This window comes from Puma concolor, chromosome C1, assembly GCF_028749965.1.
Source record: "Puma concolor isolate L17-30 chromosome C1, mPumCon1.1.hap2, whole genome shotgun sequence".
Taxonomy (NCBI): domain Eukaryota; kingdom Metazoa; phylum Chordata; class Mammalia; order Carnivora; family Felidae; genus Puma; species Puma concolor.
This window is the reverse complement of record NC_141674.1, coordinates 77,738,968-77,753,865: the sequence shown is the minus strand read 5'-3', so window position 1 is coordinate 77,753,865 and position 14,898 is coordinate 77,738,968. Positions and strand designations below refer to the sequence as shown.

At 34.4% G+C, this 14,898-nt stretch overlaps 1 protein-coding gene across 7 annotated transcripts in view; it reads left to right on the top strand.

The window, feature by feature from the left end:
* The window catches only part of HFM1 (helicase for meiosis 1), a 93,012-nt gene that overhangs the window by 19,706 nt on the left and 58,408 nt on the right, over window positions 1-14,898 (top strand). For all 7 annotated transcript variants that reach the window (XR_015254871.1, XR_015254872.1, XM_086717524.1 and 4 more), the window contains exons 7-13: window positions 5,714-5,784; window positions 6,251-6,383; window positions 7,041-7,192; window positions 7,777-7,854; window positions 8,065-8,223; window positions 10,923-11,123; window positions 11,207-11,295. Coding sequence is in view for 5 of the 7 variants with exons in the window: in XM_086717524.1 (XP_086573650.1) it covers window positions 5,714-5,784; window positions 6,251-6,383; window positions 7,041-7,192; window positions 7,777-7,854; window positions 8,065-8,223; window positions 10,923-11,123; window positions 11,207-11,295 (883 nt within the window). In the remaining 2 variants the exon portion in view is untranslated. The remainder of the gene's footprint in view (window positions 1-5,713; window positions 5,785-6,250; window positions 6,384-7,040; window positions 7,193-7,776; window positions 7,855-8,064; window positions 8,224-10,922; window positions 11,124-11,206; window positions 11,296-14,898) is intronic.

The window sequence follows — 14,898 nt, the reverse complement described above, 5'->3', positions numbered from 1 at the left end:
TATTGGGATAAACATGGGTAGGGGAAATAAATGAGAGTGGGACATTCTGTGGATTGGGAACATTTTTACAAATCTAGTATTTTTTTTTAAAGAAATTTGTAGTTTCTACCTATAATCTGATTTACATGTCTGGGCATTTCCAATATAAATATTTTGAGTACATATGTGTGTTCTGGAGGTAACATCCTCTTTGCTTTTTTGATACCCTGTGTATGTCTGTAACACAGTGTACTTACTGTTTTTTTTAATTATAATTCATCAGCTGTGACTATTGTGTTTCCCTATGACCTATGAACTCCTTGAAGGCAAGGGCCATCCCTTATTTATCTTACTATCGCCAAATACGTTGAAAAGCAGGTAAAGTAAGGAAGTTGTTCTAGCAAAAAAGTAGCCATGTGTGAGGATGAGGGTAGAATAATATGGAATATGTTAGAAAGGTCAAGCATTCCAGTTTGGCTGAAATGAAAGCTATGATTCCAGGACTAGTCAGAAATAATGATTGATATGTATCCAGGATCAGGTTATTTAGTGCCATGGATACCGAGGTGAAGAGGTTTTTTTTTTGTTTTGTTTTGTTTTTTGGTTTGTTTTTGTTTTTTAATTAAGCACTTAGGAGAAACCATGCAGTATTTTTTTTTAATTTTTTAAAAATTGTTTTTAATTTTTGAGGCCGGGAGAGACGGAGCATGAACAGGGGAGGGTCAGAGAGAGGGAGACACAGAATCTGAAACAGGCTCCAGGCTCTGAGCTGTCAGCACAGAGCCTGACGCGGGGCTCGAACTCACGGACCGCGAGATCATGACCTGAGCCGAAGTCAGCCGCTTAACTGACTGAGCCACGCAGGCGCCCCAACCATGCAGTATTTTTGAGCAGGTCAAGTTATGTCATCAAAATCATGCTTTAGGAATATAGAATTAATGACTCAAAGCTAGGGAAGGCTCTAGACTCCACAAAAGTTGTTGTCTAGGTGGCAAAACAGAAAGTGAAATCCAGATATTGGGCAGTTAAGTTGGAGGAATCTAGAGGAGAGTGATTCTAATCCTGGGTACTCAGGGGACTGAGACAATTCTGAAGTATAGTTAGAAAATATTTTCCTGACTCATCATGAAATTTTGCCTCCAATGCAGATAACTGAACTAAGTTAGAATGAGGGGAAGGAACAGTAAAGGGTATACATGATGATATCATAACTTCAGATATAGCTAGCCTTTAGTGCTTCTGTTCAGCATGATGTCTCAATCCTGCTATACTTTCTTCTCCCTGGTGATCTAAATATGGTTGGAACATAGGAAATAGCTTAGCTTTAAATAGTTAAAGTTAGTTTCATTAGCTGTACGATGGGAAAGTCTTCTTATCCCTAGAATTTGCCATGATATGACACTTTTGAAGAGTTTTAAAGACTTTCATGCTATATTAGCACAGCTAAAGTTCTGTTGTTTTTGAAGAACAAAAAAGAGTCCAATATAGCTAGAGGAGATTAGTCAGATGCAAGAGTAGTAGGATATGAGGTCAGAATCACAAAGATGGAGAGGAGAGGCAAGATCATGTAGGGCCTTGTAGCCATATGCTTTAAGAGAAAGCAGGGAATTTGAGCAGAGAAGTAATATGTTCTGATTTAACTTTTCAACAAGATCACTTACTACAATGCATCAATTTTTATAGATCTTCATAAAAATATAATTGCTTAAATAATAATGTATTTGTATTTTTAGATATATTGTCTATTTTATGTCTCTTAATAGATTATAACAGCCTCCATTGTAGGAACTCACTTTTCTTCTTTATAGCTTCCCCTAGCTTTCTAAATCTAGTAATGTATTTTGCATATAGTGTTAATAGATGTAGTTGATAGATGTGACTCAGATTGAGAAGAATACCATGTAAATACAAGTATCTTCCAAACTGACAACAGGCTCACCTTGGAGAGGGGACAGTCTATTCTCCATATCTACTAATATTTTTGAGCTTTCTTACAGAGGAAGTACAGTGTAAGTTCTTATTCAGCCAGTATGCTGATTAATTGCATTTAAATCCACCACTTAGTACAACCAAATTGTTGATAACAAAGGGATTCAGGGTTAGGTGACCAGAAACCCACATCAGGTAATGAAACACAGTCAACATTAAAAAGTGAAATTTGGAGGACACCTGGGTGGCCCAGTCGGTTAAGCGTCCAACTTCGGCTCAGGTCATGGTCTCATAGTTCGTGAGTTTGAGCCCCATGTTGGGCTCTGTGCTGACAGCTCAGAGCCTGGAGCTTGCTTTGGATATCTCATTGTTGTTTTAATTTGCATTTCCTTGATGATTAGTGATGTTGAAATCTTTTTCATGTATTGTTGACCATTTGTGTCTTCTTTGGAAAAATATCTATTCAGGTCCTTTGCTCATTTTTAAATTGCTCTACAGAAGCTTTTTAGTTTGAAGTAGTACACTTGTTTATTTTGCATTTTTGCCCTTGCCTTTTTTCTTTAATTTGAGAGAGAGAGAGAGAGAGCACGTAAGCAGGGGAGAGGGACAGAAGGAGAGAGAGAGATAATCGTAAGCAGGCTCCATGCTCAGTGTGGAGCCCGACACAGGGCTCAATCCCAAGACCCTGGGATCATGACCTGAACTGAAGTCAAGAGTGGGACATTAAACCAACTGAGCCACCCCGGTGCCCCTTGCCTGTGGTTTTAAATCTAGAAAAATAATTGCTAAGACCACTGTAGGAGAATTTACTCCCTGTGTTTTCTTCTAGGAATTTTATAATTTCACATCTTACATTCAAGTGGTTAATCCACTTTGAGTTGATTTTTGTATATAGGGGTCCAGTTTCATTATTTTGCATGTGGATATTCAGTTTTTCCAGTATCCTTTATTGAAGAGATCATCTTTTCCCAGTTCTTGGCTCCTTTTTTGAAAATTTATTGACCATATACGCACAGATTTATTTCTAGGCTCTCTCTTCTGTTTCATTGATCTAGGTGTGTGGTTTTTATGCCAATACCATCCTGTTTTTGATTACTGTAGCTCTGTAATACAGTTTGAAGTCAAGAAGTGTAATGCCTCTGGCTTTGTTCTTTCTCAAGGGTGCTTTGGCTGTTCGGCGTCTTTTGTAGCTCCCTGTGTGATTGCTTTTTATATTTCTCTGAAAAATACAATTGCAATTTTGATAAGAATTGCATTGAATCTGTAGATTGCTTTGGCAGTTTACAATTTAGCATTATTCTTGAATCCTTGAAGAGTTATCTTACTATTTATTTGTGTCTTCACTTTCTTTCATCAGCATCTTCTAGTTTTCAATGTACAGATCTTTTGTCCCCTTGGTTAAATTTATTCCTTAGTATTTTGGTTTTTGATGCTATTATAAATGGGATTGTTTTCTTCATTTCGCTTTCTGATATTTTGTTATTAGTGTAAGGAAATGCACCTGATTTTTGTGTATTTATTTTGTATCCTGCAACTTCACTGAATTTATTAGTTCCAATAATATTTTGGTGGAGTCTTTAGGGTTTTCTCTATATTATATCAGGTTGTCTGCAAATAGAGACTGTTTTACTTCTTCCTTTTCAATTTGGATAACTTTCATTTATCTTTCTTGCCTAAATGCTTTGGTTAGGATTGCCATTACTATGTTGAATAAAAGTGGTGAAACAGGGCATCCTTGTCTTGTTTCTAATCTTAGACAAAAAGCTTTCAGCTTTTTACCATTGAATATGTTAGCTGTGGGCTTGTCATATATGGCCTTTATTATATTGAGGTACATTCTTTACCTAGTTTCTAGAGAGTTTTTTATCATGAAAAAAATACTGTATTTGTCAAATGCTTTTTCTGCATCTATTGATATGATCATATGATTTTTATCTTTAAGTTGTTTTTTTTTTTTAATTAAGCTCTCTGCCCAATGTGGGGCTTGAACTCATGATCCTGAGATCAGAAATCACATACTCTACCAATTGGGGCAGTCAGGCACCCCTATCTTTAACTTTTTAATGTGGGAGTATCTTGCTGATTGATTTGTGGATGTTGCACCATCTTTGTATCCCATAAATAAATTCCATTTGTTCATGATGTATGATTCTTTTAATGTGCTGTTGAATTTAGTTTGCTAATATTTTATACAAGATTTCTGCATCTATGTTCATTAGGGATATTGGCCTGTAATTTTCTTTTTTTGTAGTATCCTTACCTGGGTTTGGTATCCGTGTAAAATAAGTCCCTTAAGCTATCCTATTTTTTTTTTCATTCTTTTCTCATTTTGCTCCTTTGACTGGATTAATGTCATTGCCCCATCTTTGAGTTCATTGATTCTTTCTTCTGTTCGATCTGTCTGCATTTGAACCCCTCTATTGAGTTTTTCAGTTCCCTTATTGTACTCATTAGCTTTATTATTTCTGTTTGATACTTTTTTGTATCTTCTATGACTTTGTTGATATTCTCACTTTGTTTATGCATTGCTCTCCTAACCTTGGTGAGCATCTTTATGCATTTTTTAAAAATATTGAGTAAATCACTTACCTCTATTTCATTAAGTTTGGTTTCTGGAGATTTATCTTGTTCTTTTGTTTGGAACATATTCCCATTTCTTCACTTAACTCTCTGTGCTGCTGGTTTCTACACACTCGATAAAATATCTGCCTCTCTCAGTCTTGACAGGCTGAGCCTCATCAATTAACCTAACCCAAGCTCCCTAGCTGCCTTTCAGACCTTTTTGATTGCCCAACTTACTGTCTTTGTTCTTAGTGGCTTCTAGAAGTTGAGGGTGTGCCAAAATTTATCAGTGTCCCAAAGGGGAGGGTTGTAATTGGCATCTAGGTGCAAACTAATTAGAAACCAGGACCTGAGGCAGCAGCTGAGAAAGTCTGCTGTGGAAATCCTTTCTAGGTGGAAACTAGAGATGAACATTTTTGCTGCTTTCTCTGCACCAAGCCTAGATGTGTAGAGGAATGGAAGTTGTTCCTGTGTCCATTTAAGAATTGATTATTTGTGGGGGTGCCAGGGTGGCTTAGTCAGTTAAGCATCTGACTCTTGATTTTGGTTCAGGTCATGGTTTCATGGTTTGTGAGATCGAGCCCCATGTCAGGCTCTGCGCTGGGTGTGGAGCCTGATTGAAATTTTTTCTCCCCCTCTCCCCTGCTCATGCGCACTCACTCTCTCTCTCTCTCTCTCTCTCTCAAAAAAAAAAAAAAAAGAATTATTTCTTTGCTATAGTCCTATGGGACTCATGAATGCAAGCGCTTTTGGTTTACAGAGTTAGGTGTTTGGGGATTTTATCCCTTGGGTGGGAGCCTTAAAGGTTGGAGCTATAGATGTGTGGTCCGAAATCTTTGCTCCTGAGAGAGAAGCTGGGACTTGAGAGTTCCTTCCCAATTGTATGGTGCTGTGCCAAGGATGGGATTTAGGGTAAGAGTTGTCTCAGCCTTTCCTACCTTCATCATAGGTATTTTCATTTACCCAATGTGTAGAAGTCACTTAAATAATTTTTGAATTTTTTTCAAAATTGCTCCATGTGTAGCTATGTATTTGGTGCATCTGTGACAGGAGGGGAAGTTAAAGAGCCACTTGCTCTGTTGGTCCTTTCCTCTATACCTATTAATTCCTTTCTTATGATGTTAAAATAGCAAGTATTAAAGCCTCATTATTAAATACTATCAGTTAATTAACTGAATTTTAAAATTAAAAGTAACCAATTCTTAAAATTCTGAAATATTTGACTCCTTAATGCTATTCTAAGCATCAAAATTTAGAAGTATTTTCAAAGAATTCCCATATTTTAACTATATACAATCCAAAGCCTTTGATGATGTAAGTATTTTATTCTGATTTTTACTTATCTGCCTCTTCTTACTAGATAGTGTGTTCTTTAAGGGCAAGGACTAGATAACATTCATCTTTATGTTTCTAGTGCTATGCTCAGTGACTGGTACATTACAGGAACTCAAAAACTGTTTGCTTAATGAATGCATGTGATTTTCATAGGTGGGTTTGTTTACATTTATTATATTTCTAAAATTTCTCTGGAAACAAAAGAAATTATTTTCTTCTAGGTCTGACATATTACTTTCACATATAGAATAAAATGATAAATTATTAATAGGTTTTTTTGAGAGTTGTAGGTCTAGAACAAGGTTAGAATTTTAATAAGCTTAGAGGTAGAAATAATTTGAATTATTATTCCAGAGAGTCTTTCTTACATATTTTCTAACAAATTGAGAATGTGATTGAAAAATTCTATATATATCATGATTGATTAAATTTTTTTTTTTTTTAGCTTCTTTACACAGATAGAAATTTTGTGATTTGTGCTCCAACTGGTTCTGGGAAAACTGTAATGTTTGAACTAGCTATAACAAGATTGTTAATGGAAGTACCATTGCCATGGTCAAACATTAAAATTGTTTATAGTAAGTATTTATATATTGTAAGAGTGATTAATTATAATAATGAAAAACCACTAAGGCAAAAGTAAGAAATAAATTCAAGTTCAAGCCATAGGAATTAATATTTGGTTCTCCATACATTTTTAATGAAGACACATCACATTTGCTCTTGTCTGTTATATTAAATTCAACACACATTTTCCCAGAGTTGTAAATAAAAAGTAATATTTGAATTGAGTATTTGACCTTTACAAGTTTATTTTTAAAAGGACAACAAAATGAACAATAAATTGAAACATTTTGTAATTCTAAAAATTTCCATAGGAACCTCTACTCTCCTTTCTTAGGTATATATGTATTTAAAATTTTTCATCAAAGTAATTTATGTACATGGTTAAAAAAATCAATTATCACAAAAAGGCTTGTAATGAAGACCAGTAATCTCCTGCCTTACCTCTCTTCATTCTTAGTTACAGTTCCCTGAACACTTATTTCTTTTTCTATTTTTAGTTCAGTTTGGTTATTACATATCTCTAAATAATATGTTTATATTATTAACTCTCAATAAATATTACACAGCACCTGGATGTATAGTTTTATCCTAATTTTATTAACCAATGTTTGTGAAAGTAATTTTAAAACTGTACTGACATTCAAAGTAAATATCTCATATTGTTGTAGTGGCACCAATAAAAGCCCTGTGTAGTCAGCGTTTTGATGATTGGAAAGAAAAATTTGGATCAATAGGATTGAATTGTAAAGAACTCACTGGAGATACAGTAATGGATGACCTATTTGAGATTCAGCATGCCCATATAATAATGACAACTCCAGTAGGTGTTATTTATACTCTTATTTTTTTGGTTTATTAGAAAATATGTTTCTCTTCACCAAGAATAAAAGTTAAAAGAAAATACAAAGTAGAAGAATATATTTGCAATGTAAAACAAACAAACATAAAAAGTACTAGTATTCAGGTTATATAAAGAATACTTACTAATCAGCAGTAAAAGACAAATTACCAAATGGGAAAAATAAGAAAAAGATATGAATAAGCAATTTGTTATTTAGGATAATTTGTAATGATACTTTTTGCTTGCTTTCTTTTATCCAAATATTATGTATCGCAGAGGGAAGAACTTGGGAGGGCTTAAAAAGGCAATTAGACTAGAATTTTGAATATTTTTGGTTAAACTTAAAAATAAATGGGGGTTTAGTTTTTTAAGCACTTGTAAGACTATCAAAATCCTTTAAAGTGTTTTTAATCTTTACATTTTTTTCAGGATACTTTTAAGAACTAAAAGTTTGAACTAAAATATTGCCCATGATTTGTATCATGTTAAAATTTTTTATTGATATCTTAATAATATTTATTATAATTCTTTATCATGTTAAGCCACTTGCATTTTTTCTCTAGGAAAAATGGGATAGCATGACTAGAAAATGGAGAGACAACTCTTTGGTCCAGCTGGTTAGACTGTTCCTCATTGATGAGGTAGTGAACACATTTTCACTTTTAGAGATAAAGGTAAAATGATTAGAATGGATAGAAAGAAACAAGACATTTTCAACTGAACTATATGTTTTATCCCTTCAAGTGGAAAAGTTTATTTTCTTAAGGAAGAGTGATAATATTAAGGATTTTAATTGATTAAGGAATTTTTTAATTTTATAGTCAATCATTTTTTCTTGATTTCTTTCTTAGGTACATGTTGTAAAAGATGAAAATCGTGGACCAACTCTTGAAGTTGTAGTCAGCAGAATGAAAACTGTACAGTCTTTATCTCCTGCTTCAGAAAATAGCAGCACAATTATTCCAATGAGATTTGTAGCTGTATCTGCAACAATTCCAAATGCTGAGGATGTAAGTTAGAATTTTAGTCTGTCAGATTTTTTTTTAATCACTGGTGCTGGTGGAACATTTTGTCATTTTAATCTTAGAGGAAATAAAGGGTTTTTTCCTGAAAATTTCAGAACCAGTTTAGTAGGAAAGTATGTTGTAGAAAGCTATGGCTGTATCTCATAGATATGGCAGTATCAATATTTGGTTGATTTGTTTAATAAAACATTTTTGGGATAAGTCTATTGTTTACTAATATCTAAGAGTCTTAGTTTTTATGAGTTTCAGATGCCTCATAATAACTTGACTAATAACTTGTTATGGTTGTTCTAATCAGCTGACTCTGGTTGAATAGCAAAGTACAATAGAGAATAAAATAATTGCTTAAGTGATTACTACCCACCTTTCCACATTCTATGTGAATGGCATTATGGTAAGCACTAGCAATAGATAAAAAAGTGAAAACATATAGACCCTGAACTTGAGGATCTCATGGTTAATGGGGTACACAGACAGGTAAAGAAATAATTGTATGCCATATTATACTTGCTATAATGAATATATATCCTAATTTTTTTCCTCAATATTTAGGGAAACTTCTTGAAAAATAATTATTATTTCTCCCTCGTATTTACTTCTCAGCTTACTGTAGTATGACTGTTTTCTCCCACTACTTAGAAATTTCACAAATTGTTCCCATATTGTCTAATACAATGGAAAATTTTATCTTTATCTTTAATTGGCACCATTAAACATTTTTTTGTTCTTAAATTGACAACTTGTTTTGTTCATGCTCAAGAATAATAAAGAAAAATTTTAAGTATATGTAATCAACAGAAACCCAGTGTTTGTCATTCTAGATGTATAGGTGGAATCAAAACGTACATGCTCTTTTGTGACTTGCAAGTCACCTACAGTCTTTTCCATGTCATTAAGTATTCTTTTTTAAAAAAATTTTAATGTTTATTTTTGAGAGAGAGAGAGAGAAACAGAGTGTGAGCAAGGGAGGAGCAGAGAGAGAGGGAGACACAATCTGAAGCAGGCTCCAGGCTCTGAGCTGTTAGCACAGAGCCCGATACAGGGCTCAGACTCAGAAACCGCGTGATCATGACCTGAGCCAAAGTTGGATGCTTAACCGACTGAGCCATACAGGCATCCCTAAATATTCTTTTTTAATACAATTTTTGTGGTTTTATTGTAATTTATTTATCTAGCTTTAATATTAGAAGATTATTTCCATTCTTGCTATTGTAAATGGTGCTAAAATTAATATATCTTTGAAAACATGATTATTTTTCTAGGATGAACTTCTAGTGTAGAATAACTGAGTGAAAGGATATATAAAACTCTAAGGACGTAGTGCTTTCAATAAATGGTACAGGCATTTGTACTTCCACCATTAGCCATTTCTCTATTCTAGCACTGGATATTATAATAAGTTATTATTGTTACTATTACATTTAAATAGTTGTCACACTTCTTGTTTAAACGTACTTTACTTTAAAATTTTATACTGCTTTGATTTTTAGTGAAATAAATATTTTTTAAAAATTAATTACTTTAAGTTCTTTTTTGCAACTTGCCAGGTCATGTTCTTTACCCTTTTTCCACATTGGGATAATAAACTTTTCTTTTGATTTGTAAACAGTATTTAATATTAGTACTCTGTAATTCTTGAAATTCTTTCCCCCTTTGTGATAATTGCTACATCTGTGAATGCTACTTTTCTATCTCTTTGTACAAATCCTCTTCCTCAATTTTCTCCTAAATTAGTGTCTTTACTCTTGGCCTTCTGCTTCTTTCAAATTAAATTCTTGTGTGATCTTATTTACACCCATGATAGTCTTGAAAATGTTTTTATATTTCCTTCCTGTGCAACTACAATTTCCTGTAAAAGCAATGGTCAGTTTCAGAGCAGGGCATGAAGTCTGATTACTAACCGGGTTATGTGACAATGAGGTCTGGTCACAATAGTTCCAGAAATTAGTGACTTCAGCATTGAGCCTGTAATGTGCTTTTGGCATTGCCATTTCTCAAGTATTTATTTACTCTTTGTTTAAATTTTTTTTTTTTTCAACGTTTATTTATTTTTGGGACAGAGAGAGACAGAGCATGAACGGGGGAGGGGCAGAGAGAGAGGGAGACACAGAATCGGAAACAGGCTCCAGGCTCTGAGCCATCAGCCCAGAGCCCGACGCGGGGCTCGAACCCACAGACCGCGAGATCGTGACCTGGCTGAAGTCGGACGCTTAACCGACTGCGACACCCAGGCGCCCCATATTTACTCTTTGTTTAAAAATTGTCAGCTCTTGCCAATCTAGGCCAACTATTACTTTGGTACTCTTCGGCTGTTACTTAGCACAACTCAAAAGTTGTGTCACCCATATCTAGGCATAGTTCTGAAAAATAGGAAGGTTATAATGATAGTGAGAAATTCAGTTTCTCTGCTGAAATCAATTTTGTAGGAAGGAAAATAAAACAAAATAATTATAATTAATTGGGAATTTATCATAGTGAAAACGGGGTATAATCTTAAAATACTGCTACTGATAATATTTACCAATATATCAATAGAGCAGTGTCAATGGAATATGTAATACTGAAAAAGACTACTTGATTACATATTTTTATACCTTGACTTTAAGGTATTCTGTTATTCGGTTATTTTTAGCCATAAAACTTCACTAGACAAAACTTTTAATGTATATTTCTGTTATTTAAAGATTGCAGAATGGCTTTCAAATGGTGAAAGACCTGCTGTATGTCTGAAAGTGGATGAGAAACATCGGCCGGTGAAACTTCGGAAAGTGGTCCTTGGATTTCCCTGCAGTAGTAACCAAACCGAATTTAAGTTTGATTTAACCCTCAACTACAAAATTGCCAATGTTATACAAACATACTCTGATCAGAAACCCACACTTGTGGTACGGATTGTTAGTTGCATATTTTTGAGTGTAGTATTCAGTTTTTAATATGATTAATCCAAGAATTATTCATTTATTTTCAGTTTTGTGCAACAAGGAAAGGTGTGCAACAGGCTGCTTTGGTTCTTGTGAAAGATGCTAAGTTTATTATGGCTGTGGAACAGAGGCAGAGGTATTTTTTTTTCTTTTTTTTATTGGAGGTAGAAAGACTTTTAGGGATTACCTTGATGAGATGAGAAATCTGGGTTCATTCCTTAACCTTTTGAAGTTACTCAACCTCTCTAAGCCTCAGTTTCCTTGTCTGTAAAACAAGGATAATAGTAATTTGGAAGATTGAGAGACTGAATCTTAGTGACACTATGATCTTGTCTTTATTTCATAGCCAAGTTTCTTGAAAAATTATTCATATTGCTGTCCTCATTTTTTTTTTTTTTTTTTTTTTTTTGCCCATTTTCAATTCAGCATCTGTTGTAATCTTTCACTAAAGCTAATTTTGCTGTTGATCTCTCAGCAGCCTCTAAAACATTTGGTCCCTCCCACCGGATTTAAAAACTCTGGACTCTGTGCTTTCAAGATCATCCTCTATCAGATTTCTTCCTACTTTGCCGGCTGCTCATTCTCAGCCCTCTTTTCACCTCTTCTATTCAGCTCTTAAATGTTGACATTCTAGAGGTTCTGTCCAAGGTTCATTCTTTCGAATTCCACACTTCTGAGTATTTGTATCTATCACATGGGTTCAAAGAATATACATACACTCATATTTATATATGTCTGTGAATTTATAGCTCCAACCCAGATCTCCATTGTGAGTTCCAGGTCTATAGTCCATGCCTAACTGACATCTCCAATTACATATCTATGGGCATCTCAAACTATTAGAAACTAATAGTGATTTGAACTAAGGAGGTGGCAGTGTTGATGGAGGTAAAATTATATATTTAACATATATTTAGAAGTAAAAATCAACAGGACTTGGTAATCGATTACCTATGTGGAGGAAGGTGAGGGAGGTGTTAGTGTTAGGTTTCTGCAATGAGCAACCAGGGAGTGCTATATAATTCAGCTGGGAAACACTGGAGGAGGAGTTGGTTTGAGAGAAAGAATCATAAAATAGAATTATTTTAGATACATTGAACGAAAAGGAATGGAATTCCATTTTGAGTTGGTGTGGACCAGGGAAAGAGACTGATGCTTACCTCAATTTGCCTTTAACTGCTCACATTCTAACAACTTCTACAAGACTTCTTTTTGTCCATCAATCCCCAGATTCTGTTACTAAGGTTTCTAAGTCTGTCTAACATCCCCAGCTATGACCTATTTTGTACTGTGGTTTCTTTAGCTTTTTATTAAATACTTTTGCTTCTGTTTTTACATATTTATTTAAAAAATTTTTTTTTTAATGTTTATTTGTTTTTGAGAGAGAAACAGAGGCAGAGTGTGAGTGCGGGAGGGGCAGAGAAAGAGGGAGATACAGAATCCAAAGCAGCCTCCAGGCTCTGAGCTGTCAGCACAGAGCCTGATGTGGGGCCCGACCTCACAGACCGTGAGATCATGACCTGAGCCAAAGTAAGATGCTTAACCCACTGAGCCACCCTTGTGCCCCTGTTTACTTATTTACTTTTGAGAGAGAGAGAGAGAATGAGAGAACGAGAACGTTGGAGGGGCAGAGAGAAAGGAAAAGAGAATCTTAAGCAGGTTCTGCACTGTCAGCACAGAGCCCAAAATGGGGTTCGAACTCACGAACTGTGAAATCATGACCTCAGCCAAAATCAAGAGTTGGATGCTTAACCAACTGAGCCACCCAGACACCCCAAATACTTTTTCTGTTGTAGCATACATCCAAATAACAAAATATTTCTGTATTTTGAAATTTGTTAATTAACTTCAGGAAGTTAATTGGTAGTATTTTCATAATGAGAATGTTTCCTGAGCTTTTTTTTTTTTTTTTTAAGTTTTTATTTTAATCAACTAGTCTGAGCCTTTGGTTCTAATCAAGAAAACTCCTTGGCTGTTTATGTGCCATGATCAAGCACATTGGGAGACTGTATGCATCCCTCAGGTCATTTTGCTAGCACAAACCTTTTCTATGATCGAATCACAATTGATAGTTTTCAAACCAGCAGCACTTGGTTTTATAACATTCTTGATTATTAATTTTCTAAATGTTTTCAGTAAAGATGGTGTTTCAAAAACTGACCAGGTCATTATAAAACTAGTAATAGAATAAATGTAAACTCGGTTTAAAAAAAAAAAAAAAGTAGGTATAAAAAGACTCTAAGTAGCAATGACTAATTTGAAAACTACTTGGGTGAATAAACTAGTTGATCAAGTTGGGTCATGTGACTTTTAGTGAGAAACACATGTGGCTGTCAAGCAGTGAAGCTTATTTTCTTGATCTAAAACTAACTCTGAAGGAAATTTTTAAAAACCTATAGAATTTTTTGTGTAGTGGTGGCATCATTAATACAGAATGACTATATAGCCTCCCAAAATGAATACTTAATAATTAGCATTTTGGACCTGAGCCTATTTATAGGAGTAAGGAACTGAAATAGTTAACCTTTAAGCATCCTTAAAACTAATTTCCATTCCATCCTCTCCCTTTTCCTCTGTTGTCTGCTGCACACAAAGTAGCTAATTTTGTTTCAGATAATCATTTTCTTAAACAGAAGCATGTATCATATTTCTCCTTTTCTCATTTCCCACTCTTACCAAGTAACTCAAAAATTGCTCTTTTAATTCCCTGCTGTCTTCACTCTTTGTCTCTCCTTTTTTTTTTCTTTAGCCCCCTTTTTTATTCCTGTTTTTTTCAGGAATGAAATGGTAGTGTTAGAAACAGCACGAACTTAGTGACCATGATTTGGATTGCAGTGTTGCCACTTTACTGGCAGTGTATCATTGGGCACACCTCTCCATTTCAATTTCTTAATCAGTTTCAATTTCTTAATATGGGAGTCGACTATCTGTATCACTATGTTATTGTGAGAATTAAATAAAGCAACATTTCTAAGACACTTAACAGTGTATAGCACAGAGTTTGTGCTTAATACCAACATGTCTTTTCTTCTTGCCTTCTCTTCATTACATTATGAATCCTTAAAAAAATTGTGAATGTTATATTAAAAATAATGTGTGCTAGTGTCATTATCTGCAACAGTGAAATGGAAAAACACAAATTTGGTGGTTCTTAGACATAAATAAGAACCAAGCCCACCAACCTCCAAAATCTTCTAAAGTACCCAGAATTCCTTTTCAGATTGTCAAGAAACTCTCTTAACTTCCTCTTCTCTTGATTTAACCTAGTTTTCTTTCTTTCATATCTCAGAAGACTATAAACAACTACTTCTTATTTTTATCTTTTTTGGCTTACTAGTAATATAGTAGAGATTTAAAAATTGTTACTCCCTGTGAATATTTCCAGGCAAATTATGGGAATAGACTTATATTCTGACCCATGGATGTAATAATCAGCATTTATGTTTTTTTCTGGTGGAAAGTGAGGTTTCCAAATTCCTGTTTTAAAATGAGCTTCAGTGTTACAGCTGATAAAATAGGGACTTCTTTGTGTGTGTGTGTGTGTGTGTGTGTGTGTGCACACGTGTAATTTGTACCCTTTTGGGAACCTCTTCCTGTTTCCCCCAGCTTCAACCTCTGGCAACCACTTTTCTACTCTGTTTCTGAGTTCCTTTCTTTTCTTTCTTTCTTTCTTCCTTTCTTTTAAGATTTCACATGGAAGTGACACTATGCAGTACTTGTCTTTCTTTTTTTAGCTAAT